This window comes from Phyllostomus discolor, chromosome 3 (assembly GCF_004126475.2).
Source record: "Phyllostomus discolor isolate MPI-MPIP mPhyDis1 chromosome 3, mPhyDis1.pri.v3, whole genome shotgun sequence".
Lineage (NCBI taxonomy): Eukaryota > Metazoa > Chordata > Mammalia > Chiroptera > Phyllostomidae > Phyllostomus > Phyllostomus discolor.
Window position 1 is genome coordinate 118,971,409 of NC_040905.2, and position 25,605 is coordinate 118,997,013.

The following is a 25,605-nucleotide window of genomic DNA, read 5'->3' on the forward strand; positions in this document are numbered from 1 at the left end:
TTGAATTGGCTTATAAACTTTGTACTTGTGAAGAAGCAAGCACTTGGATTCAGAGTCAAGATTATAGCAGTTTTCTCCTTGATGTGGCTGGGCTGCCTCTGCTGTTCGATTTCTCTTACATGTTTGTTTGAATGGCCTGATCTTGTGGGGTATTGGTGTTAGGGTTCAGTTGTGGTTCCTTGGTTCCTGTGCTAGGGGTGAAGGAGGAGGTTGAAGATCCTGTGAGTCCTGAAAACTGACAGTTGTCTGTTGGTATTAAGTTCTTATGTCCTTGAATGGGCTAATTAGTGGGTAGATCCAGTTTGGGGGCCTTTCTAGAATAAGGGATAAAGACAGACAGCAGAGGGAATGTTTGTTCAGAGAAGCTGGTTCTGTTGCCAGCTCATGGAGAAATCTTGAAGCACTAGGTGCCTGGCAATTACAAATGAGGATTGGGACAGGCTATATAGGAAGAAGTGAGGGTGGTAGGATGTGGGTGGGGGGGAAGGTGTGCTACAGGACTGTCTGCTGCCTCTGATTTAGTTCTCAGTGTTTATATAACTTAATATATAACCTATATAACACCCAAGGATATGTTTATTGATTTTAGAGAGGAATTATGGGGAGAAACATCAATTGATTCCCTCCATACTCTGATCTGGGAACCTGCAAGGTGTGTGCTCAGACTGGAAATCGAACCCACAACCTGTTGGGTGATGCTTCAACCAACTGGACCACCCAGGCAGGGCCAGTTTTCAGTTTTCTTAGCTCTTCCACCTACTCTTTCCCTTAATCACATGTTGGTCTTCATTGGGTTTTAGTAACTTGGATATAGGGCTGAGATTAAGTCAGTGATCAGGAGTTAAGGTCTGGGCTCTAGCCCCTGTGAGACTCAACACATCTTTAGGTATGTTCCCCACTTTCAGTCCTTCTTAATGATCCTCTATGGGCTTTGTAACCAGATCTCACTTGCTATACTAGTCTGCAAGAGAGGCTAAACTCAGTGTGAGAGGTTAAACTCGGGGAGTCCCATCTGCAACCATTCTTCTCCAGTCTTTCCAGAACTCAGGTTTCCTTTCCTACTTTTTGGCCCTCAGTACTTAGCCCCTTTTGTTTTTAATTTTATTTTGAAATTTTAGCTTACAAGGAATTTTTCCACAAAAATTACCTTGTTCTTGGTGCTGGGACATAACAACTGAGAAAGTATCAAGTGGATCTTGCCAGGAGAATTGACTTCAAGGGCCTATAGAAATTATCAGACTGTCAGTCCTATGGTGTTAGCAAAAGAGCTTTTGTAGTCCATTGAAGGTAAAATTCACATTGTTCTTGGAGGCAGGGAAAGTATGCATCTCATGAGCCTGAGTTTGGGTTTGGAAATAGTGCTGTTTGCTGATGAGTAGTCCTCTCAGCTCCTTGGATTGATACGAGGCTTTAGGTCCTAAATCTTGGGGCTATAGTGCTACAGAGAAGGGCTCCTTTATTAGGAAGAACAATTGAGAGCCACCAGTATGGGGACTGGAGACCGGGAAGGAACTTGGACCATTGGGTTGAAGATTGGGGATTCCTTGTGCTGTGATGGGGAACCAAGCTTAGGCTTTAAATGGAGAATTCCAAGGGGTTGGGATGAGTAGGGTGGATGTGGGAAAACAAACTTGAAGGGAGCAGGCATCAGGCTTTTCTGCATAAGGCCTTGTGTGCACCTCAGGATGGCAGTGTTGACCAATTGCCTGGATTCCCTGTAGCTGTTCAGTGGTGTGCATTGCAGCCCCTTAATGGTGGGACCTCCCTGTTAGATCTAGGCTTTTTTGTTTTTCCAGATTTTGATAGGAACCTGACTCATCCTATCTACTGTCTTCCTGAGTAAAAAGGCACATCCTTAAGTGGAAAGGCTGCTGAAAACCTGTCTTCAGGCTGAGATGGCAGGGCTGAATCCTCTGTAGCAGTTTGTCTAAGTTGGGAGCTCTTAGATGATTTTGTTAGCATGTGCATTCTGATGCAGTGTGTAGGCCCAGGTGGGGTGCAAGCTCTTTATTTCAAAAGCATACTTAGAACTATGCTCTAAAGTTTTGCAGAAACTTTTATTTTGCTGATGCTTTTCCTGTGAAAGGAGACCTTGACTGTATAAAGCTTTTTTACCTAAACGATGTTCGCTAGGAGTTAAGAAAAAGGTCACCCACTAAAGGTGGGACCTGCATGTGGTCATCCTCCCCCGCCCCCCTAAAAGCTTAGGCATAGCCAACACTGGCTTTTGTTCTGTTTGTTCTTTGTTCAGCTGTGTGATGTAGAGATTGGAGGAAAATATTTCATGACATTCTAAGCTATTGGGGAGCTAGGAACAAACATCTTAGAATTGCTGTGTACTTATGGGCCAGGAGCTGTTAGGTGATGAGCTAAGCTTTATGTTCCTTACTTTATAGATGGGTATGTTTAGGCATAGACAGGCCTTGAGTCCCATAGCTAGTGAGAGGTAGGGCAGGGACTGGAATCTCTATCCTTCGGATGTGGAATTTGTGTCCTTCGCTGTGCTGTGCTGTGCTGTTTTAAGACTTGAGTTCTGCTGTGTCTCCTATACTCCCCACCCCACCCTGGAAGAAAAAGGGAAGAATGGGAGCGCTCAAGGAAAATTTAACTCAGTGGACCTGTTTTTCTAAAAAGTTACTTTTTCTTTTATTTTGGAGCTATTGGAACCATTTCTTTTGCCTCAGGCCTGTACTGAATTTTGTAGTTTTTTGAGGCTCTTTGTTGTGCAAGGAAGTCTTAGCTATGTCTCCATCTCATGAAAACACTAGGTTTCTGTAAAGGTCACAAAAAAAAAGTTAGTCTTGGCTGGTGTGGCTCAGTGGATTGAGCACAGGACTGTGAACCAAAGGGTCATCAGTTTGATTACTAGTCAGGGCACATGCCTGGGTTGCAGGCCAGGTCCCCAGTGGGGTTGTCAAAAGTGGCAATCATACTGGTATTTCCTTCCCTTTCCCCCTCTCTCTTCCTCTAAAAATGAAACCTTTTTTTTTTTTTTTTTTTTTTAATGAAAACTTTTTTTTTTTAAGATTTTACTTATTTTTAGGGAGGGGAAAGAAGGGAGAAAGAGAGAGGAACGTCAGTATGTGGTTGCCTCTTGCACACCCCTTGCTGGAGACCTGGCTGGGAACCCAGGGATGTGCCCTGACTGGAAATTGAACCAGAGACCCTTTGGTTCACAGGCCTGTGCTCAGTCCACTGAGCTACACCAGCTTGGGCTAAATAAAAGCTTAAAAAAAAAAGTTAAATATATAGTTAAGGAAATGTTGTTAGATACTAGAGGTGCACAGTAACTGACTTTTTTAATATGCAGGGTATTTGTACAGAGGTTGGAAAAAATGTCTTTTTATGGGACTCAGTCTCATTAGAGGCCTACATGGAAATACACCATGACAGTATGATTTGCTTTACCACAGACACTATGGGAAGTGCACTGGAGCAGAGGAAGGCACACCACAACTGTGGGTACACTAGGACAGGCAGGTTTCAAGGTATTAAGAAATAAGGGGCCAACATGTGTTATGGCACAGGGTGTGAGCAAATAGGGTGGTTGGGATCATGGGGTATGTGAGGAGAGAGAAGTTGGATGGGGTCCTTATGGGCCAGGCTGGAAGGAGAGTTTAGGTATCCTGATGTTACAAGTGAAAGTATCTATTTCCATGATCAATATTGATTCCTCAGACCCTTGAAAGTGTTAGGAAATGCAAGGTGGCTACAAGACTAAGTCTGTAGTTTGTGGAACATAGTAGGGTTTCTTGTTTTCTGGTTAGATTGCTGTTGTTGCCAGATGTCAGGATACAGGGTTGGGAAAAGGAAGACAATTTCAGTTTCAGAAATGGTAAGGTCCTTGCCGAACATACAGACACAGACTGAATAAGGCCAAGAAGACTTGGTAGAAGAGGGTTAAGGATGGATCAGCATTTTATGGGGTGGCTGGCTAAAAAAGGTGAGGGCACGGCGTACTGAAGTGTTAGGACTGATTTCCACTTTATAGGAAGCTCAGATTTTCTGGAGTCCAAAGTAGCATTAGGAACTATCTCATGTGACTGTTCCCTTGACAATGGCCACATTTTAGTGTTTTGGTAGCTGCTTTCTATAGCTAGCCACTTGTGTTTGGTTTGGTGATCCAGTAAGTTAGAATAGGGAAATGTTGCACAGTGAAATCCTACATAGACCCCTGGAGAGTGTGGGGAATAAACACTACATTTGCTATTGTGTCATCTAGGTGAGGCTATTCAAAGTGAAGCCTTTGTATAGCTTTGTTGTGGGCTTGCATATCATTTTGAGTGGTACAGAACCAATCACCTGTATCGGCACACCTGGCTCCTTGGTGTTGGATTATCTAACTCCCTGCATACTGGTTACTCCACCCCTTGTTTGCCCTATAAAGAAAAGTTCGGTTTAGAGTATATGAAGGTTGTCTTAGGATCCTGGTTTCCTAAAAGGCTCCTTAAGTGCTGTTTTCTGGAGAGGTACAGTTGACCTTTGAACAACATGGGTGCCAACTGCTCAGGTCTGGTTCAACGTGGATTTTTTTTTTTCCAGTTGACTTGCACAGTTCAAACAAATTGCAGGAGGGCCAATTTCCCAGTTGAGAATGCTTGTGTGTGGAGGGCTGATTTTTTTCTTGAATGCCATTATCTGTGTGTTTTTTTTCTTAATCTCTTCACCATTTTCACCCAGCTCTGCAGACCTCTCTGAAAGCTGTCAGTCTGTTCTCAGTCTATTTTGTGAATTTGCTTTGTGAGGGCTAATTTTATACTTGGGTTTAAGACTGTGGGAAGTCAGCACCCCTAACCCCCGTGTTCAAAGGGCTAACAGTACTTACATTTACTTTAGTTTCATCATGAGAAGACATAGCTACTTGAATTCCTAAAGTTTTACTTTTGTGGTTGGCATATTTTCTGGGCATAGTGTGTAACCTATAACTTCTTCCTCCAGGTGGTGGAGGGAGCAAAGGGAGGGGTTTAGTTTTTAGCTTGCTGGTAGTTCCAGAAGGAACCCTAGAGTTATATTTGGCTTTGGCTTATGGTCTTCAATGTTAGATGATACTGTGCCCCCCACCCCCACCCCTTGAAAATTATTATAGTTGTACGTTGTCTCCTCCCCCTGCCATGGAAAAAGAGAAGTTCTGCGGGCTGGCAAAGAATGTCCTAAGTTAAATGCCTTCTCAAATCTGGCTGTCAAGTTGCCGCTAATGGCAACTGCAGGGACATACATGGGGACCAAGTCAGGAAGGATGAAGTGTTTGGGGAGCCTGCTGCCCAGGAAAGGCAGTGGAGTAGAATTGCCCTTGAGCCTCTGTGACAGCATAGCTCTGCATGTGATTCCAGGCTAGAAGTAGGAAAAACCCACACAAGTACACACTGGCTTTCTATGTATTGTGTATTTAAAAAAATCAATCCATTCAGCACACCAACCCCTGTGAGTTCCAGCTGCTGCCTCAGCTCTTTTTTTCCAGGTCGGCCACCAAGTAGGGTTGGGTGTTCTTTAGGGCCTCAAGGAGCAGGTCTTTGCAGGTCAGGTCCCAGGCTGGAGCAAAGCTATAGAGCTTCCTCATCTTCCCTGGATTGGTGGACTCTGCCCGTACAGCCTGGTACTGCTCCTCTGCCAGGACCTTCCCATACAGAGCATCCAGCACCCCATCCACGTCTGTGACCCGTGCAATGAGGGCTGCCCGGTGCTGGTCCACAAAGTGCGGTCCTGGGGACAGGAGGGAGTAGATCAGATGAACTGGCACGCAGGGTGGGTGCTGCAGCCTGTCCCTGCGAGCACTCCTTTCTTCAGAGTTGCTCTGAGTGCACCCTAAGGGGGTGGAGCTCAAGGCAGACAGCCCACCAGGACTCCAGATAGAGTGGGATGGGCATAACTTGGTGTCCCTTTCTCCTCAGCCAGGCTGGGCCCAGGAGTTGTGTAGGTATGTGGGTGGGAAGGGTTGGCTCAGGCTTGCTCTCTCCTGGTTCTCTTGGCTTCGGGAGCAGACAGGCTGTGCAGGGGTGTGGTGTGGTGGGATGGGGCTGGTAGGGTGCCCAGAACAACCGAGTTTGGGTGTGAAGGCCTCACCTGATGACAGGGCTGAGATCGGGGTACGGGCCTTGGTATCAGCTGGCACGGCTGCAGAGCCTGTAATGGAATAAGTGGTTTTCTTCCCTTTCTTTTCTCCAGGGTCCTGGGGGGAGGTCAGGGGCCCTCTGGTCAGGAAGCCAGTCAGGACCAAGCGCGGGAAGCTTCCCTTCCCAGCAGGAGTTCTCATTAGAGGGTAGGAGGAACAGAAAGTGAAAGAGCCCAAGGGGCAAACGTTCGGGCTCTGGGTTGGGTGTATGTGAGGGGATCTTGGGGGACGGAGGAGATTCTGGAGGGCGTGGCGGGGCTTGCTCACCTTTGCGCGTGATGTCCTGCAGCCGCTCCGCGGTCTCCTGCATGCCCATGTCCCGCAGCACTTGGGCAGTGAGCTCGGCGCTGTAGGCTTCCAGGTAGCAGCTGACGAGCTTGTCGGTGAGGTCCATGGCGTCCATGGACTGCAGTGGCCCCCGCGGGATGCGCCCGTAGCCCTCGCGCAGGGGCACTGAAAGCAGCTTCAGCTTGAACTTCTTAAACTCGTCGGCGGTCAGGTTCTCCAGTGCCTCCAGGATGGCGTCCCGCGTGCCCCCCATGGTTCCGGGGTGCCCTGCTGCCGCTCACCCCAAGTATCCGCCGACCAGGAAGTTCTGCTCTTGGGCGGGACCTGTATCTCCCGCCCCCCCCCACCCGCCCGCCTTTTCCGGGCACCCGCCTCTGCCCCAGCCCTTTGCCCTTAGGCGTGGGTTCGGTTGTCCCAAATTACCACTTTGGTCCCCTTTCCCCGCCCCCCCCCCCCCGCATCCCTCCACTCTATCCTTGGGTCAGTTCCTTGGCCGTCGGACAAGACGAGAGCCAGGCCCCAGGAACCCATCCTCTTGCAGGTCCAGAAGGTGGAACAAGGCGGAAAAGGGCTAATGGGTGGTGGTGCCTGCGACTCCAGGCTTGCACTAGCTAACACAGAGCAGGAACCCAGTTCAGGGGAGTGCCAGGGCTCAGAATCTTGGGATTTTGGAGTCCTGAAATCTCCACCATTCCCTGAATCTTAGCATCCTCTCGCACATGTCATGTGATCTTAGAATCAAACTCTCAACAGCCACAACCTTGTAGCTCCCCCAGTTCCACATACTGTGAGAATGAGGTGTGAAAAAAGGGAGACGAGCCCTAGCTGGTGTGACTCAGTTGATTGAGTACTGACCTGTCAACCAAAAGGTCACTGATTCGATTCCCAGTTAGGGAACATGTCTGGGTTGCAGGCCAGGTCCTCAGGGGCATGTGAGAGGTAACCAATGTATGTGACATACCAGTTTCTCTTCCTCCCCCTCTCTCTAAAATAAGTGAATAAATAAAATCTTTTTTTAAAAAAAAAACCCAAAACAAAGGGTGATGAATAGCTGTGTGTGCTTTGTGTCTCAGCCTCAGGTTCCTTACCTGTAAAGTGGGGATAACACTGGCTCATCCACTTAGTAAGTGTTTCAACATAACATGAGCTACCTAGTGGTTCCTGCAACCTTGCCAAATGCTTCCTGGGAAAGCCAGGATTTGGTCCCAGGAGAATTTCTTGGGAAGTGATGATAAGAGACACTTTCAATGGTTGAGAAAATTCTTGATTGGAGGGAAAGTCATGGATGGAGAGTCACTCTGGGCCCAGGGGGCTTGACCCAGAAGAGCAGGTGGGAGGTACACAGTGGGGATTGGAGCCCAAGCTGTGCCCAGAATCCTTAACTTGCTTTTAACATGGCTGGGAAGGCCCGTTGGGTCTGGCCCTGTGGATCACATGCCTTGTCTTGCACCACACCCTGCTCTCCCTCCATCTCTGAGTTCCAAGTATACTAGCCTCTCAGTTCCCCAGGTGTGCCAGGCTCCTTTGCTTCTTTAAGCCTTTGCACATACTGTTCCTGTAACCTGCAAATCTGTTCCCTCACTCTGCCTGACAAACTCTTGATACTTTAGGTCTCAAGTTAAATGTCACTTCCTTGGGGAGACCAGGTTTAGAATCCCTCCCAGAGTAATTCCAAACACCTGCTACTTATTTGTAGCTAGTGATAGCAATTGTGACAAAATTGTAAGTAACTGCCTTTATTTAGCACCAGCCTTCCCTGTCAGCTTGTAAATCATGCCTGTTCACATCATTGTTATATTCACAGCATCCAGAACAGTGCCCAGCCTATAGTAAGTGCTCAATAAACCTTTGTGAATGGGCCTTGTGGCTCAAGGGAAGATACCAGTAACTGGAAGTACGTTTTACATATTAGCTCTTCAAAGGGAGGCAGCTTCCAGGAGCTGAAGGATGGTGGACTTGAAGCTGTACAGTCCCTACTTTGTATCCTGGCTCTCCTTCCTGGGTGGGTACTGGGAATCTCATTTTTCCTCATATGGGGTGTAACAATCACCATTCCTTGCAGTGATGTGATCCTGACATACTCCACATGTATTTATTTATTTGTTTATTGGGCACCCATCCCCACCAGAATGTGAGTTTTGTGAGTGCAGGGACACTGTCTTGTTCATTGCTGAAGCCCCAGCATGAAGAGACTGCACAGTGCACAGCAGATGCTCAGTGAAGATTTGCTGAATGAAGGAATGAATGAGGCTGTGTTACCTGCAGCACGTTGTAGTTAAGCGCTTCCAGAGGATAGCAGGGCCCTGCTCCCATCCTTGTATGTATTGCCCCACACAAGCTGGGTAGTGCTGTGTACCAGCATCCTCACCACAGGTCCAACAGCCAGTGTTCCCTGGCTCATGGCTGTATATTACTGTGCATCTCCACTGGTCATCCTTTCGGAATCTCCAGGTCCTTTTGTGCATAGTGGCCAGAAGGCTACATCTTCCCAACCCACACATTGGTCCTGTCCCTCCCCTGCTCAGAAACCTGCTATGACTCTCAGTGCCCCAGAATCAAGTCAAGCTCCTCGGTTTGGCCTTCGGGCCTTTGCCAACCTCTTCAGCAGCACCTTGTCCAATGGTGGCCTCTGGACCTCTGCACATGTGGTACTTACTCTCTGCTTGGCTTTGTTTTTTTCTTGCTCTGCTTTTTGGGTTTCCACCTGTGCTCCAGGATTCATCAAGAATCACTTTTTTCTGAGAAATAGTAAACATTGGAGTCCCTCTTTAGGCTGTGATCCTTCATGTGCATTATTTCTAAGCCTTACAACAATCATTATGAAATACAGAATAGTAGCCCCATTTCACAAACGAGAAGACTGAGTGAAGCTCAGGTTAAAGGACTTACCCAAGTCCATGTAGCTGAGGGGATCACATAGCTTGTCTAACTTCTGAGTCTGTCCTCTGTCCACTCTTCCCTGTTGACTCTTCTGTCCTCTCTGTGCAAAATGAGTTATTGCTTGTCCAGGTCCACAGGATGCCCCTACTGTGCCTCTACTGCAGTGCTTATCCCACGGTATGTCCATTCCCTCTACTGTCCCCACCAGACTGAGCTCCTTGAGGCCCCTTTCTGGTCCAGCACCCAGCACAGGGGTTGGCACAGACTCAGTCCTGATAAGTCTTTATGCAACAGCAAAAGAATCCTAGAATCTAGAGTCATAAAAACCTGCTCTTTTTACATTTGGTAGAATCTTAAAAGCTTTGTGTGTTTGAGCCATGCAATTTAAAAGTTGCCCAGGCTTTATTCAAGAAGTAGCTTGTTGATGTAGTGTGTAGGTTAGCATGGTCTTTCATCAGCTTCCAGCACGGTGTACGGTGGCCAGGACCAATAAGTGCAGAAGGTGATGGTGCAGCCCATCAACCTTATCTTCAGATACTTGCAAAATAGATCTCAGATTCAGGTGTGGCTTTATGAGTGAGTGAATATGTGGGTAGAGGGCTGTATCATTGGTTTTAATGAATACATGAACGTTGTATTAGAGGATACAGAAGAGTTCCATTTTTAAACAAAGTCAAGAAAACAACCGGGTCAGATCATGATAAAAGGTGATAATATTAGTCTCCTCCAATGTGTCTCCAATTAGAAATGACTAACAAAGTGTAAAGTGTTGAGAAGCAATACAGTTTGTATTTTTTAGGTGTTCTTTGTTGCAAGTAGTCCTTGAACATTTATTCATATTGTTTTGATTACCCTTTTGTTATTACCAGATGGCAATAAATACTACGTGATTGTTTTTATTAAAAAAAAAAAGATTGCCCAATTCAACCCCTACACAGAGCAGAGCAGAGATCCTGTCGGCCACGTGGCTATCGACTGCATCAGGTGAATGCTTCTTTGGTGGGGCAGCCTTGGCTTTCAGCAAAACCAATGTAACACATTTCAACTGGACCTTTGGGGCTGCAGGAAATTGTACTTGGGGGAATATGTGTCATGACTAGGAGGAGAAGGTGGGCTTCTCACACCTGGCTCCTTGGGGGTGAGGGAGCCGAGGGTACCACCCAGGATTCCTCCTTTTGGGCTGAGCTTGCTCCCGGTGTCAACCCCAGTCACATTCCTGCTGCACCCATTTGGACCAAGACATGGAAGACATAGTTTTCACCTGACATTGCCTCAGAGCAAGTGGTAAACTTTGGTGTGATGTCGCAGGGAGGCAAGAGACAAGGCACTGGGGACGTGCAGCCCTTCCCCTCCCGGGACTGGAAGCCTCACTCCTGCAGTGGTTTCAGGCTGGAACTCAATGGGGACAACTTGCACCTTTTGATAGGTGGCTGTGTTCTGTGCAAACATTGTAGACTCAGAATCAGAAGGACATGAGATTTCTGGAGACTCTATTTTATTCTAAAAAGCTGTGTGAAGGATCTGCTACATGCCCAACCCCATGATACGTGCTGGTGGAAGATGAATAATAATGACAACAACTTTCATTTTTTTGAATTTACTATGTTCCAGGCATTCTGCTAAGAACTTAACATTCATAATGTCATTTAATACTCTGAGTGAGCCCCACTCATTCAGATGTATGTGTGTTTGTCCCACCTTACAGAGGAGAAAACAGAGGTTTGCAGAAATTACTCTGAAAGCCTATCCTGGTAATAACTAAGAAAACAGATTGAATCCATGTCCATCTGACTCTTAGGCCCAAATTCCAACCAACATCTTAAAAGTCCCAATGTTGGTTGGAGTATCTCTCCATACCATGCCCTTCTCCTTCTTGAAGAGTGAATAAAAACTTTATTCTGTACAAAAAGAAAAATAGTCACAATGTTCTCAAATATCAACAAATTGCTTGGAGGGATGATGTATATGGAAATGTATGCCTCCTCCAGATGTTCCAACAAACACACTTAGGAGGACAGATATGCAATACTTGTAATGATAACAACTTCCTACATTTTACAGAATGTTCTAGAATATATAAAACACATTCAGAAGATTGTGTGAGAGTGGGTAAAGCAGGACACAAGAGGTGTCAGACCCATGCACATTTGATTCCTAGGCCCCTCTACCTCTTAGCTGTGTGACTCGGGAGGTCACAGCACCTCTCTGGGGTCTGCATCCTGTGTCACTGGTGCACTCACCTCACTAAAAAGGGCAGAAGGTGGCCCAGGGCCCCTCAGGGTGGTAGAAGTAGAGCCCGTTCATTCCTAGAGACTGCTGGGGTGGTTTCCCCCTGGGAAAGTGGGGAATAGGAGCCTTGGGCAGCTGTAATGTCTCCCTTGGCCCCCTTTTCTGGGGGAAGTCTGAGAGCTCAGAGCTTTGACCCCTGGCAGCAAAGGACCTCCAGTCTTACCTCAGACCCATGATAAGTGCTGGACCAGAGCCAGAGCCAGTTAGTGCTAAGATGCTTCCTGGGTGTGACTCTCCACCCAACAAAAGTAACCCTTTGATTGCTGGAGCCAGATTGCTGGGGCCAGAAGGACTAGAGACTGCCAGGACATGGGCAAGCCACTTAATCTCTTTGTGTCTCATGGCCTCCCTGTAAGATAGGAACAATGACGAGGTTGTTAAGGGTTACAAATGAAGTTATGAGATTCTAAATGGGTTAAGAATTGTGAAGTGCTTGGAACAGACCTGACACATAGTAGGTGCCTTTGTCATTATTAAAGTTTCTGGGCCTCAGTTTCCCAGTCTGTGAAGTGGGGATGATATTGTTGGCCTTACAGGGTTGTAGCGAAGATTCACTGGAAGCATTCGTAATAATTGTAATAACATCAATAGCCAGCATTTAGTGAACATCTTCTATGGGCCTGGCGTTGTTCTATGAGCTTTACACAAATTATCTTGTTAAATCTTCATAACAATCAAATACTCTGATATCGATCCTTAAACAATCCTCATTTTACAGACGAGGAAATCATGTTACATAACTTGCCTAAGATCATACAACAGGGAAGGAGCAGAGTCAAGATTTAAGCTAGTAGTGTCAGTCACTGCTTCCTAATCCCTTTGGTGTCAGCGCCATCCCCATGTTTGTTTACATTGTCTAGGTGAGTCCTCATGCAAACCCTACGGGGGTGGCATCATTACCCTCCTTAACCTTGTATCGTATCGTAGCTGAAGATGCTGAAACCCAGAGAGGAAGGTGATTTTCCTGAGTGCATGATGTCAGCGTCATGCAGGACCTGCTTCTGCAGTGGTCCTGTGTGGGAATTTCTGGCTTCTTCTGCATTTATCCAATACAAGGAGTGCTCACCTCCTGCTGCACTTATCACTTCAGCTCTTGGGAAGCTTTAACCCCTGGCAGGAAACTAAAATCTGTCCCCTGTGAGTCCTGGGGACTCCAGGGACCTCACAGAGCCCTGCCTTAGGGTCAGCAGCACTTGTCCTCACCTCCTCCTCCCCTAGACATGATTCTGGGCCCCTTCTTGTCCTCTAACCTCTTGTAGACCATCAATGTCCCTTCCATGGGTTAGAGTCAGACCTGGCCCACTGACAGAGAGGTACTGAGTGGACTGTCACCTTCCTGTCCTGGGTCCCCACTCATTCCTATTGACCAAACCTCCAGCCCCAGCCTGACAGTGATGGGAACTCCAGGTGAGATGTACATTTGGGATGCTGACTTTTCTGAGACAAATGAAGTGGCTTCTGGTTTCAGAGACCAGCTCCAGGAACACTCTTATCCCCATGCCCCTCGTGTTTGCCAGCCCCAGGCCAAGTCTGAGCCATCAAAAATGGCAGAGAGAAAACCAGAAGCTTAGATGTGGAGTGGAGAAATCAAACTTCCCTGGATTTCTCAGGTTTGAGTGAAAAGCCTTAAGCTTCCTGAGACTGCTCACTTATCATGAGAATTAAATCTGGAGTCATTTGTATAGTTAACTGCTCTGATGGAAAAATAATGCCCTGGCTGGCGTAGCTCAGTGGATTGAACATGGGCTGGGAACCAAAGTGTCCCAGGTTCGATTCCCAGCCAGGATACATTCCTGGGTTGCAGGCCGTAACCCCCAGCAACCGCACATTGGTGTTTCTCTCTCTCTCTCTCCCTCCCTTCCTTCTCTCTCTAAAAATAAATAAATAAAATCTTTAAAAAAAAAGAAAAGAAAAATAATAATAATAAAACTTCTCTTATCTCTTCATGAGAGGCCCAAATGATTATAGCCTGAACAAAGTTGCTAGGTTAAGCCTCCAGGGTTCCAGGAAGCCTGGAGTAACTTTTGAAGCAGGCCAGCATGCAACACAAAAAAGCTTCAAGCATTCAGGAAACGAGCTCCACAGCTTGGAGACCAGCCTTGGAGAGGCTTGGAGACTTCTCATAAAGATGATGTGTGAGGAGCTATCTGACTCCTGGGGAGATTTGTATACCTGCCAAAGAGTTGGAGTAAGAAGACTTACAGGCAGAGGAGGGTAACGGCAAGTTCCTTTCTCTTTGTAAGCAGGAAAAATAATTCTTGCTGCTCACCTGTGGGGTATCTGGCTACTCTCATGGGATGATGGACCTGGCTGTCATTGCACCATCCAAGAGCATGGTGGGCAGGGGGAGGGAAACATTTACTGTTCACTGTGAGGTATTTAATAAAGTCTGTCTCTGATCCAGAACAACCTGTGTGCACATCTGGGAAAAAATTCATAAACATGAATATTAAACACCCAAGAGAGAGAGGCAAAGAGAGAGTGCAAAGGGCAAATTAAGAGCTGAAACAGGAAGGACTCTCTGGGAGAGACAGAATGGTTGAGGGAGAAAGCAAATCCAGGTCCCACTTTCTGAGAGGAAGCGTGACTGGGAGGCCAAAGAGAAGGGCCCAGTGAGTTGTGTGTTTATTCCTTTGTTGGGTATTTATTGAGCACCTGCAGTGTGCCACACACTTTAGGTTGGAGAGAAGCAGTGAACAAATTTATATTCTGGTAGGAGGAGAAGGACAAAAAGCTAATGAGTAAAATATATTGCATGTCAGATGGTGATAAATGTTACGAAGAAAAGTAAAACAGGGAGGGCAGATGTGATATTTAAAACCAGGGTGTTAGGGCCTTGACCGGTATGGCTCAGTTGGTTGAGCGTCTTCTGGCAAGGTGAAGGGTCCGGGTTCGACCCCTGGTCAGGGCACACGCCTGGGTTGCTGGTTTGTTCCTTGTTCAGGGTGCACGTGAGAAGCAACTGATCTGTGTTTCTCTCTTATATCAACATTTCTCTCCTTCTCTTTCTCCCTCCCTTCCCCTCTCTCTAAAAATAAATAAATGAAACCAGGGAGTTAGGAAAGCCTTACTGAAAAGGTGACAGTGGGTACAGATCTGAGTGAGGACAAGGAGGGAACCCTGCAGTGCTTGGGTTTGAGTTTTCCAGGCAGAGTGAACAGCAAGTACAAAGGCCAAGGCTGGAGTGAGCAGGGGTGGGGGAGAGATACAAAGAGTTATATTGGGTAGAGTCTTGTAGGTCACTGTGAAGACTTTGGTTTTTATTCTGAATGAAAGTTAAACTGAGATGTCAAGGATAAGCACAGAGGAAGGCCTGAGGCTCCCAGGGCGTATGAAGTTCTTGGCTGCAGGTTCTGGATTCAGTTCATTCATTTTTTTAACTGTGTCTCTATTATTTATTTTCCAAACATCAAGGGAGGCCCACTTTGCCCCTGGGATTGTGCTGAGCACTGGAGAGGCAGAAAAAAAGACTCTCCTCTCAGTTCTGGAGAAAGAAAACATTTCAGGGTGGGGTGAGGTCCTGTCTTCCTGCGGGTGGAGATAACACTGTCAGTGTGACCTTGGAGAGTCATAAACTTGGGAAATAAGTGTGTGACAAGTTGGGGAGGGGCCATATTTGGAGAAGGGGGAAGCTGGAGATGGTACAAGTGGGGGTGGGGGAGAAAGGGCAGATTCTTACCAACCTTGTTTCTCTTCTCTGGGGTATGAGAGGCCCTGTCTCCTGTTGGCTCCGAGCCCTGGCTTCAGACTGGGCAGGGAGGGACAGTGGGATAGGCCAGCACAGGTGGCCTTGACATGTGTTGCTTGTTCTCTGACCACTCAGTCTTCACTTTTAGAACAGTTTCCAGAAGTGATGGGAGGCAGAGGCAGGGCAGCTAAATATAGTCCTGGGGCCAGGGCTCAGGCTGGGAGGATCTGTCTGCTATTCACTGCTGCCCATCACCTGGTGGTGTTCACTGCTGGTTGCCTCTGAGAGTCCCCTGTCCTTGTCCGGAGCTTGTTCCTTGCCTCTCACCTATCTTCAGACACAACTCTGACGCCGCTGCGCTGCCATTAGTTAGGCCTGACTCTGACTGAGCCTCCCGGGAGCCTCTTTTTGCCCAAGGTCTCCAGCCAGACCTGTGAGTCCCGTGGATCCTGCGGGCCTGGAGTTATGGGGGAGGGGAGGGCCGGGGATCCTGGGGAGGTGAGTGCGGCTAAGGAGGTTAGGGCTGGGGGCTTTGGAGAATTTGGGGCTAAGACAGGGGTGGGCAGTGTGTAAGCCCGTGTGTTGCAACCCAGGCTTGCGTTTGGGTACTGGGGCTGAGACAACGTCCACGTCCACGTCCACGTCCACGACTGGCAGGCGGGGAGGTTATTTCTGGGGCTGGGGCTGAGCGGGTGGCAGCACGCTGAGCCTCTCTCACCAACCTCTCCTGTACCCAGGCCCACCATGTCGGCTGCCCCCAGCCTCCTGCACCAGGAGCTGTCCTGCCCGCTGTGTTTGCAGCTTTTCGACGCGCCTGTGACCGCAGAGTGCGGCCACAGCTTCTGCCGTGCCTGCCTTAGCCGAGCGGCAGGGGAGCCGGCGGCGGACGGCACGGCGCCCTGCCCGTGCTGCCAGGCACCCACGCGGCCGCAGGCGCTCAGCACCAACCTGCAGCTGGCGCGCCTGGTGGAGGGGCTGGCACAGGTGCCGCAGGGTCACTGCGAGGAGCACCTAGACCCGCTCAGCATCTACTGCGAGCAGGACCGCGCGCTTGTGTGCGGCGTGTGTGCCTCGCTGGGATCGCACCGCGGCCACCGCCTGCTGCCTGCAGCTGAAGCCCACGCGCGCCTCAAGGTTTGGGACCCTGGCGGCCTCTGGCGGGGGTCGGGTCGTGTGGGAGTGTAGGATGGGGCAGGGCCCATCAGGAGGTTACTGCACTGACTGGACTCCGAGCTGCAGGGCCCGAGGCTCCTGGTGTTTCGGGGTTCGCGGGAGGGCCGAGAGGGCGAAGGAATGGGAGGCTGGCGAGCTGAAGGCGGGACCCGGCGGAGAGGGAAGCCATTTAGAGGCCCTCGGGGCCGGGGCCCAGTGGGAATGGTGAGGGCCAAACCTAGATTTTCCAGGCGTGCCGCGTGGTGCACAGGTACTGGCTGGCACCGAGACTCAAGGCAAGTCTGTTTTTCTGGTTGGAGCTGTTAGTCCTGAATGCTTCTAGAGCCCACACATAGCTGTGCACACCCGAAGTTTGCGATCCCCACAGGTGCCCAGAAAAGTCACCTAGACATTGGCAAATGGAGACACAGGGGCACACCGGCTCGCCCATGCCCTACGTGTGGTAAATCATGGGAAGGTACGTGTCTACACAGGCCCAGGAAGGTTTGTCATCAAACATTTATTGGGCTGCATTAGAATTAACGACAGGGGCAGAGGCAGGAGCAGGCGGGGGCTGGAGGCATGGAGCGGTCCTTGGTCCTCGCGGTGGAGACTCTACCATCTTCTCACGACTGGTGGTCAAGGTGGGCTTCTGCCGGTTATTTTTGCCCACAAACATCATCAGCACTGCACTGCACTTCTCCTTGGCCCGAGACTCCTGGAGGGGGTAGACCCCCAGTCCTCAGGCTCATGTTGCAGGCCTTCAGAGTCCTCTAGGGGACCAGCCTCACCTTCCCCCCTGCTCCGGCCATACACAGTCCAGCCCGGGGCTAGTTGGTGGTCTCCTAGTCCAGAGCAGGAGCCTCTTCTCCCCAGGCGCCCTCCCAACCCAGGCTCACTCACCTCTCCTGAAAACCGCGCAACTCCCAACCACGTCTGTGTTTATCTGCCAAGAGAGAACAGAGTCTGTGAAATGGGACAAGGCTCCAGGAGTCCAAGGAGCCTTCAGGGGGCAGTTGGGGCCGGATGCACTTTGCCAGGGTCCAAATCAGTTCAGCCTTAAGCCGCAGGGAGGGGCTGCCCATAGGTCTGGAGGGCGGGGGGTTGGGGGGGCGCAGGAAAGCTGGGGCGGGACTGGACGCCGGGGTCTTTGGCGAGGAAAAAAGGCTGAGACCAGACTTGACCAAGTGCCAAGACTCAAGAGTAGTTGAATGGGATCTGCCAGACGCTGGGAACTCACTCGACTCTCTGAAGCCTTGCTGCCTCCTCCTGCATGCCCATGTCTCGCAGCACGACTGCGGTGAGCTCGGCGCCGTAGTCCTCGCAGTAGAAGGTGACCAGCTTGTCGGTGAGGTCCATCGCATCGAGCTGCCCGAGCGCCCCACGTGGGATGTTCCGAAAACCTTCGCGGAGCGGCGCCGCCCCCAGCTTTAGCTTGAATTTCTTGAGCTCCTCTGGGGTCAAGTTCTCCAGCGCCTCCAGGATGGCGTCTCGCTTCTTCCCCATGGCTCAGCTCTGCCTCCTCTGAACCTCTGCCGGAAGCGCGCGCGCAGACCCACCGTCCGACCCGCCCTGCCAGGTGGCAGGCGGGGCTGTGGACGACCCGGAGGACTTCCTGGAGAGGAGATTGTCCTGGCGTCTGGCACGGGAAGGCCCGCGGTCAGCTCTTTGGCTCCCTCCTGGCGGGCATTCAACAACAAACAGCGCCTAGTGGAAGCTCCCAGTTTGCCTCAAGGGAAGTGAGAGGAGGCCACCAATTTGGTGCAACCACCAGCGAGGTGCAGATGACTGGTCCCATTCTGCTGAAGAGGAAACTGAGGTTGGAAGCCATGGAACCCCCTAATTCCAGGGCCATGCACCTCCCAGCAAAGAGTGGCGTTGGCAGGCGGTATTAGGACCTTCCCAACAACCTGCATTTCAGGAGCCACAAACTGGTAGCCCATTGTGTGCAGGGAGGCTGATTGGAGTGTTTTGCTAATGTCCTGCTTTTAAGTGTGGCGTGAAGCCCAGGAATAGGAGGAGGTTGAATTTCTTCTTCACATATCCTACATTCACCACCTGAAGCCTGCCAGTGCCAACTTCATACACCTCTGGTGGAGGAGACCCAATCACACTTGGGCTTGTCACCCTCATAAAGTCCTGTGCTGGGGGTGACTGTCAAGGGGATGGGCTCAGGCTAAAGAAGACATAACATGAACAGGCAAGTGGAGGGTAAGGCTTCCTAGATGTCAAGGACCAGTACTAGCGAGGGCCTGGAGAGCTGCCAGTGGATTTGGGAAATGGCAAGATGCCAGCTTGGCTGGAGGAGGAGCTGGCATTGAGATGAGTCCTACAGGGTGGGGTGGGGGGGGAGGGCAGCAGCATCACTTCTTTATGCCTCACCCCCAGACACAGCTCCCACAACAGAAGCTGCAGCTGCAGGAGGCACGTACGCGCAAGGAGAAGAGTGTGGCTGTGCTGGAGCATCAGCTGACGGAGGTGGAGGTGAGGGGCTTAGCCTGGCAGAGCCCGGGGACAGAGGGTCCATGCTGGGGGTCCCCAACTGAGTGTTTTTGCCTGTCTGCCCCCACAGGAGACAGTGCGTCAGTTCCAGGGGGCTGTGGGGGAGCAGCTGGGCAAGATGAGGGACTTCCTGGCTGCACTGGAGGGCTCCTTGGACAGTGAAGCGGAGCGTGTGCGGAGTGAGGCTGGGGTTGCCTTGCGGCGGGAGCTGGGGAGCCTGAACTCTTACCTGGAGCAGTTGCGGCAGATGGAGAAGGTGCTGGATGAAGTGGTGGACAAGCCTCAGACTGAGTTCCTCATGGTGAGCACTGGACGATCTTCTCTCTCTGCCCCTCAGCCAGGGTTCAGGCCCCAGAGACCTCATCCCATGATCAGACAGGGACCCTGAGATCCAGGGAGGGCAAGGACAAGCCAGGGTCACACATGGAGGAGGGGTGGGCCCCAGGACTGCTATTATGGTTGTTGAGGTTAGCCATTGCACAAGGGCACTGTATCTAAGTGGGTGCCATTCATATCATAGATGTTGTAGGTTTGTATATTTCTTAGGGCAATCGTCTACCACGTGGAATTAGTTTCTTTTTTTTTTTTAAACTAGTACAATTTTTTTTTAAAGATTTTATCCATTTATTTTTTTAGAGAGGGAAGGGAGGGAGGGGGAGAGAGAAAGAGAGAGAGAGAGAAAGATTCAATGTGCGGTTGCTGGGGGTTCTGGCCTGCAACCCAGGAATGTACCCTGGCTGGGAATCGAACCTGGGACACTTTGGTTCCCAGCCCAGGTTCAATCCACTGAGCTACGCCAGCCAGGGCAGAATTAGTTTCTTGAGGAAGGGGTACCTTTTTCTAATTCACACAGAGATAAAGGGCTACAGTTGGCCTTGAATTCTGGGTTTCTTGGCTTTTCTGGTTCTTCCTGACCCCATACTTAGCATTCTTGATTCACCCCATCCTGAGAAGTCTCCAGTGTCCTTCCTGCCTGACTCACCTCTGTTTTCTTTCTCTCTCTCCAGAAATACTGTCTGGTGACCAGCAGGTGAGATCATCCTGTCCTTTCCCTTTTCCCAACTTGCTCTGGCGTTCAGGGACCCTGGCTGGCTCACCCCCTATTCACAGTATGCCTGCCTACTCCCATTTAGTCCACTGCAATTTCCCCGCACTTTGTGTTGAACATAGAAACGAACCTGACCCGCTCCTTCTCCTCAAGAACCCCCCAGACAGGCGTGGGCAGGGACATAGGCATCAAGGTGTACTCAGTGCTGCCTGGAGGGAAGTGGGTGGCCAGGGCAGGCTTTCCAGAGGAGTGTACATTTGAGTTGGACACTGAGGGAGGAACTGGAGTTAGCTAGGTAAAGAGTTGGGGGAAAGCATTTCAGGCAGAGGGAACACCAAGTGCAAAGATGGGTAAGAGGGAGGACAGAAGATGAAGTTGCTGTGGCAGGTGGTGACAAACTGTGAAGAGCGGAGGAGCTTGTACCTTATGCCCCCAAAAAAGACTTTAAAAAAATGTTATGTACTTTTAGAGAGAGGGGAAGGGAGGGTGAAAGAGAGGGAGAGAAACATTGATTAGTTGCCTTTCACATGTATCCAACTGGGGATCGAATTCAAAACCCAGGTATGTACCATATTGGGAATTGAACCGGTGACCTTGAGTGTTGCAGGACAATGCTCCGTCCAGCTGAGCCACACTGGTCAGGACCCAACAAAAGACTTAAAAATAACTGTGGTATGATACATGTAACAAACAACCGACCTTTTAAAACATTTTTTTAGTGTTCATTTTAGGTTCAGTGTCATTAACTATATTCATGTTGTTGTGTAACCATTACCACCATCCATCTCTAGGACTTTCATCTTTCCAAACTAAAAATTTAGCAGAGGACTTTTAAGCCAGGTGTGATGTGGAGAGATGCTGGAACTCCATCACAGTCCTGTCCTCCTCTCTTCCTGGGTATGGCTTCTTGCCCTCTCCCCAACCTCATGCCTTCTTCGGAAGTCCCTTCACAGACACCTCCCCACACCTCCCACCTCTAGGCTGCAGAAGATCCTGGCAGAGTCACCACCACCTGCCCGTCTGGACATCCAGCTGCCTGTCATCTCAGATGACTTCAAATTCCAGGTGTGGAGGAAGATGTTCCGTGCTCTGATGCCAGGTACTGGGAGGGGCTACTCTGGGTTTATGTTTGTAACTGTGTGGTTGATCGAAGCCTGCAGCCACACGCAGAGGCCTCCCAATTTCAGCTAGGAAGGTCATCGAAGAAGGTGCCCATTGCCCCTTTTACCTCTAGGGTTTCCCTTGTACCCTCGTACCCACGTTAAGGGAAGGACCTTGGAGGGTGTGGGATTTATAGGTGGGTGACTGACATGGAGAAGACACCACCTGAGGGAAGGGTGCTGCTGCTGCTGGCAGCACAGGAGGCTGGGGCCTGGGTTTGAACCCTGTGTGATCCTTGGCCTGTCTCTGCCCCTTCTGGCCAGGAGATGACAATCCCTGCTAATTGGGGCCTGAGGATCTGCAGAGCTGGGAACCTGGGGACTGGCCTGGGCTGGACACTGACTCTGGTGGCCTGTGGCTGGGGCAGCCCAAGGGCTCAGCCTTCTCTCCCCAAGAGTTGGCGGGTGTGCACTAGGGTGCTATAGCTTACAGAGCTCCAGGACATGCACAGGTAGCTCTGCAGCCCTCACTGCCTTGCAGGAGGTGGGAATGGAGGTAGCGATCTCTGTTTTATCCAAGAGAAGACTAAGGCCCAGAGACTGGGTCAAGGCTGACTAAAGTCACAGCCTGTGAGGTAGGGGCTGGCCTGGCACCAGGCTTCCTGACTGTCTCCTGCTTGGTGACCTGGGCCTCAGATCCTGAGTTATATACCTTGTATCAGGGTATATGTAATCTGCCGTCAGTCTTGGAGGAAGGCAGTTATGGCCTCAGTTTACAGCTCAGAGAGGTTCAGTCTTTGGTTGAAGCCAGTAAGCAGAGTGGGGTTCACATTCTGGAGGGGCTGGGAGGATTTGAGGAGATAAGGCCGGTTCATAAGTTGATTATGGAAAAAGGCTCTCGAGAGGCTAACACAGAGGAGCTTGACTGATTTCCCTCTGGCAGTGGTGAAGGAGCTGACCTTTGACCCGAGCACAGCCCACCCAAGCCTGGTGCTGTCACCCTCTGGCCGTCGTGTGGAGTGTTCTGAGCAGAAGGCTCCGCCAGCTGGGGAGGACCCACGCCAGTTCGACAAGGCCGTGGCGGTGGTGGCACACCAGCTGCTTTCTGAGGGCGAGCACTACTGGGAGGTAGAGGTGGGCGACAAACCACGCTGGGCACTGGGTGTGATCGCTGCCCAGGCCAACCGCCGTGGCCGGCTGCATGCCGTGCCCTCACAGGGCTTCTGGCTGCTGGGGCTGCGTGAAGGCAAGATACTGGAGGCGCACGTGGAAGCCAAGGATCCGCGTGCACTGCGTACCCCAGAGAGGCGGCCAGTGTGCATCGGGGTCTACTTAAGCTTCAGTGATGGCGTCCTCTCCTTCTACGATGCCAGTGACAGGGATGCTCTGGAGCTGCTTTTTGCTTTCCATGAGCGCCTACCTGGGCCCGTGTACCCCTTCTTCGACGTGTGCTGGCACGACAAGGGCAAGAATGCTCAGCCACTGCTGCTTGTGGGGCCGGAGGGTGAGGAGGCCTGAGCTTCCTGCCCCTGCTGGGTTGAAGAGTGGGGCAGGTTTGGGGAGGGGGGAGTAGAGAGCTGGGGACTCCAAGAGTTTTGAGAAGTTGGGGGTTGGCATGAATAGGGGGCTGCTGGTGAGGGGATGGGGTGGTGGTGGGGAAGGGAGGTCTAGAGTCAGGTCAACGAGGAAATCCCAGTTTGGGAACCAGGAGGCCCAGGTGTTCCAGGAAAAAACTGAGGTTGAGGGAAGAAGGGAAAAGGGTCAGAAGCCTAGGGAGGATGAGGGGAGGAGCTGTAAAGCTCTGTAAAGTGAAGACCTCCTGTGGCCTCACACTCCCCTCCCTGAGGACCTGCAGCAGCGGGGCAGGCTCACTAAATGAAAGGCATTTCACTTAGTGGTTCTCCAGCTGGAGCGTGAATCAAAACCACCTTTCAAAACACATAGCAGTGACTTTAGCTAAAGTACAGATGGCTGAGTTTCTGATTCAGAAAGTCTGGGGCAGGCCCAACGTTTGCCTTTTGACCAGTTCTCAGGTGATGCTGATGCTGCAGGTTGCCCCTGGAGCACCACTGACTGAGGCACCCAGCTGTTCAGTCAGCTGTCCAATATACAGAGTCAGTTATCAGAGAGCTGTCAGCTCTCAGGTATAAAAAATCCAAAATACACTCCTGCATTCAACAGTCATCTAAAAACTGCCAGAGCCCATGATAGGTGACCCCCAGCATATTTCCCTTTCCCTTTGGAATATGTTTACTGAGTGTCTGGGATATGGAAGAGATCCCTCAAGTTGTCAACCAAGAGAAGAGCCTGATGCTAACTGCATACAGGGCCCTGATGCTTGTGGAGAGTAGAAGCCTCCCCACCCCAACTCCCTGAGTTGAGCCCCACGCATACTTTGCAGATTCACACCTTCCTTTTTAGCTCAAAGCCACAGTTTCTGGTCTTTGGAGTAACCGCTGAAGCTGAGGGGCCTCTGAGAATTCAGCAGGTGGGCCCGGAGGCTGCTGCTCTTCCTCTCTAAAGGGAAGAAGATGGCCTGGGGCTATTTGCCCTCCCAGGCTGGGATGCTACTGTTGATATGTGACAGGCAACTGGTGTCGAAGCGGGGATTTTCTTGGGCAATGGAACTGAGAGGGCAAGAAGAAGGTTGTGGGTAGGGTAAGAAAGGCCTCAACACCTGGCTTGTTGAAACTCTTGGCTGTGTCCCTCAGAGGAAGGCCTGTTGGGCCCCGGCTGTGGGATGCAGAAGATGGGATTAATTTGAGGAGCTCTTTCATGCTAGAAAATAAAACAATAAAGTAGAAGGGTATTTGGTTGCAAAATCCACCAGCATTAATAAAAACTATTGTATTCTGACTCCTGTCTCATTAAATCTGTGTGAAGAGACAATTGACCTATTGCTAGGCAATAACCTTACTGACCTCCCAGCCTTCAGTCTTGACCCATCAAATCTTTCTGAAAACACAGATGTGGTCATGTGATTCAATGGCTCAAAACTTTCAACAACTGTTGCTTACAGGAGAAAGCCCCATCTTTGGCTTGGTATTTAAGGTGCCCTGCTATTCTCCAGCCTTATCTTGTGCCACTCCCCTGCCCCCTCCACATCCTGCAACTCTGCCAGGACTACCCTTTTCCTGCCACTTATCCTTCAGGACTCTTGGTAAACATCACCATTTCTTATCCTCTCTTAACCCCAGTGTCTCCTCTGGTTTGAGCTCCATGCATTGAGGGAAATGACCCTGTGACCTTGCCCACAGCTGACTGGATGAGAGATGAGGTCCCTGAGCCAAAGGCAGTCATGATGGGGCGAGTGTATGGAAAACTGCCTAATCAGGGTGTTCCTTGTTGGGTGGTGGCTGCCTGGCCAAGCCAGAATGTCCCTGGGGTTGTTGAAAGGTGAAATGAGACCAGAGAAGTGACTTCCTCCAGCATTCATTTCTCAGAGGATCAGAATCTCCTCCTTCGGAACTTATGCCCCCTGTGGAGATTCTGGGGGTCCTCGAACACGTGGCTGCAGAGAGGTTTTCTGTGCCTCCTGACTCCTGCGTGTGCACGAGCAAACTGGTACCTGTTGGTGCTGTGCTGAACTGCTAGCAAAGACATTTATTGAGAGCTTGTTACATGTCAAAACCTTTATATTTTCATTTATCTCATCCTCACAACACTAGGCCCCCAAACAACTAGCTTCACAGTAGGCTTGGTTGCCTCTTCTCCTGGGGTTCAAGTATCCTCAGGGAACAATGGCCACACAGGTACAGGGTGCCTCTTGGAGTCCCAACTTTATGCCAGACTTCTTTTTGGTAATGGTGGTGGTGGCAGGAAAGTTGTGTAATTTAATTAATAAGTAAATATTGAAAACATTATCTTCGGATTAAAACACATCATATGGAGTACAGAATTTACATGAATTTTTGAGATTCAGTAAGAGAGGTCCTCCCTGGCTGGTGTGTCTCAGTGAATTGATTGAGTGCAGGCCTGCAAACCCAAAGGTCGCTGGTTCTATTTCTGGTCAGGGCACATGCCTGGGTTGTGGGCCAGGTCCCTAGTTGTGGGTGTGCGAGAAGCAACCAATCGATGTATCTTTCACGCATTGATGTTTCTCTCCCTCTCTTTCTCCCTTCCCTCCCTTCTCTCTAAAAATAAGTAAAATCTTCAAAAAATTATTAAAAAATAAGAGAGGTCCATAAAATTTTGCATTGGTGCTGGTTGCTTGGATCTAGGCTTCCAGACCCTCAGGTGCATGAGTTCTTAAATTATTTTAAAGATTTAAAAATATAAATATTGCATGAATATTCTTAATATCTTATGGATAAGGGAAAAGTTTTCTGACCCTAGTCCCCAATCCTAATTTCTTGTCTTCTTCCCTCACCAGAAATAATCCCTGTTGTCAGTTTGGTGAGTAATTTTTTAAGAAACAATATTTTACTTATTTATTTTTAGACAGAGGGGAAGGGAAAGAGAAAGATAGGGAGAGAAATGTCAATGTGTGGTTGTCTCTCACATGGTCCCCACTGGGGACCAGGCCCGTCCCCAGGCATGTGCCTTGACT

General features: G+C 49.9%; 3 protein-coding genes and 1 pseudogene across 5 annotated transcripts; 2 read left to right on the top strand and 2 right to left on the bottom strand.

The window, feature by feature from the left end:
• Nucleotides 1-5,372: 5,372 nt before the first annotated feature.
• Nucleotides 5,373-6,778, bottom strand: LOC114502872 (apoptosis-associated speck-like protein containing a CARD). 2 transcript variants are annotated; one of them, XM_036021341.1, is made up of 3 exons: nucleotides 6,377-6,773; nucleotides 6,061-6,120; nucleotides 5,373-5,700 (listed from the first exon to the last, which is right to left on the bottom strand). In XM_036021341.1, the coding sequence occupies exons 1-3, from the start codon at nucleotides 6,648-6,650 to the stop codon at nucleotides 5,441-5,443; spliced, it is 594 nt and encodes a 197-aa protein (XP_035877234.1). In that variant the 5' UTR covers nucleotides 6,651-6,773; the 3' UTR covers nucleotides 5,373-5,440. The 2 variants fall into 2 exon arrangements, with proteins under 2 accessions (XP_035877234.1, XP_028375939.1); XM_028520138.2 differs by lacking the exon at nucleotides 6,061-6,120 and having other exon boundaries at nucleotides 6,377-6,778.
• An 898-nt stretch (nucleotides 6,779-7,676) lies between these two features.
• Nucleotides 7,677-10,022, top strand: LOC114495589 (annotated as a pseudogene).
• A 5,379-nt stretch (nucleotides 10,023-15,401) lies between these two features.
• TRIM72 (tripartite motif containing 72) lies at nucleotides 15,402-23,912 on the top strand. 2 transcript variants are annotated; one of them, XM_028522437.2, is made up of 7 exons: nucleotides 15,402-15,687; nucleotides 15,992-16,388; nucleotides 18,795-18,890; nucleotides 18,979-19,209; nucleotides 19,916-19,938; nucleotides 20,937-21,055; nucleotides 22,000-23,912. In XM_028522437.2, the coding sequence occupies exons 2-7, from the start codon at nucleotides 15,999-16,001 to the stop codon at nucleotides 22,572-22,574; spliced, it is 1,434 nt and encodes a 477-aa protein (XP_028378238.1). In that variant the 5' UTR covers nucleotides 15,402-15,687; nucleotides 15,992-15,998; the 3' UTR covers nucleotides 22,575-23,912. The 2 variants fall into 2 exon arrangements, with proteins under 2 accessions (XP_028378238.1, XP_035877235.1); XM_036021342.1 differs by having other exon boundaries at nucleotides 15,402-15,610.
• PYDC1 (pyrin domain containing 1) lies at nucleotides 16,911-18,090 on the bottom strand. Its single transcript, XM_028522451.2, has 3 exons — nucleotides 17,647-18,090; nucleotides 17,310-17,352; nucleotides 16,911-17,124 (listed from the first exon to the last, which is right to left on the bottom strand). The coding sequence occupies exons 1-2, from the start codon at nucleotides 17,910-17,912 to the stop codon at nucleotides 17,349-17,351; spliced, it is 270 nt and encodes an 89-aa protein (XP_028378252.1). The 5' UTR covers nucleotides 17,913-18,090; the 3' UTR covers nucleotides 16,911-17,124; nucleotides 17,310-17,348.
• Nucleotides 23,913-25,605: the final 1,693 nt, after the last annotated feature.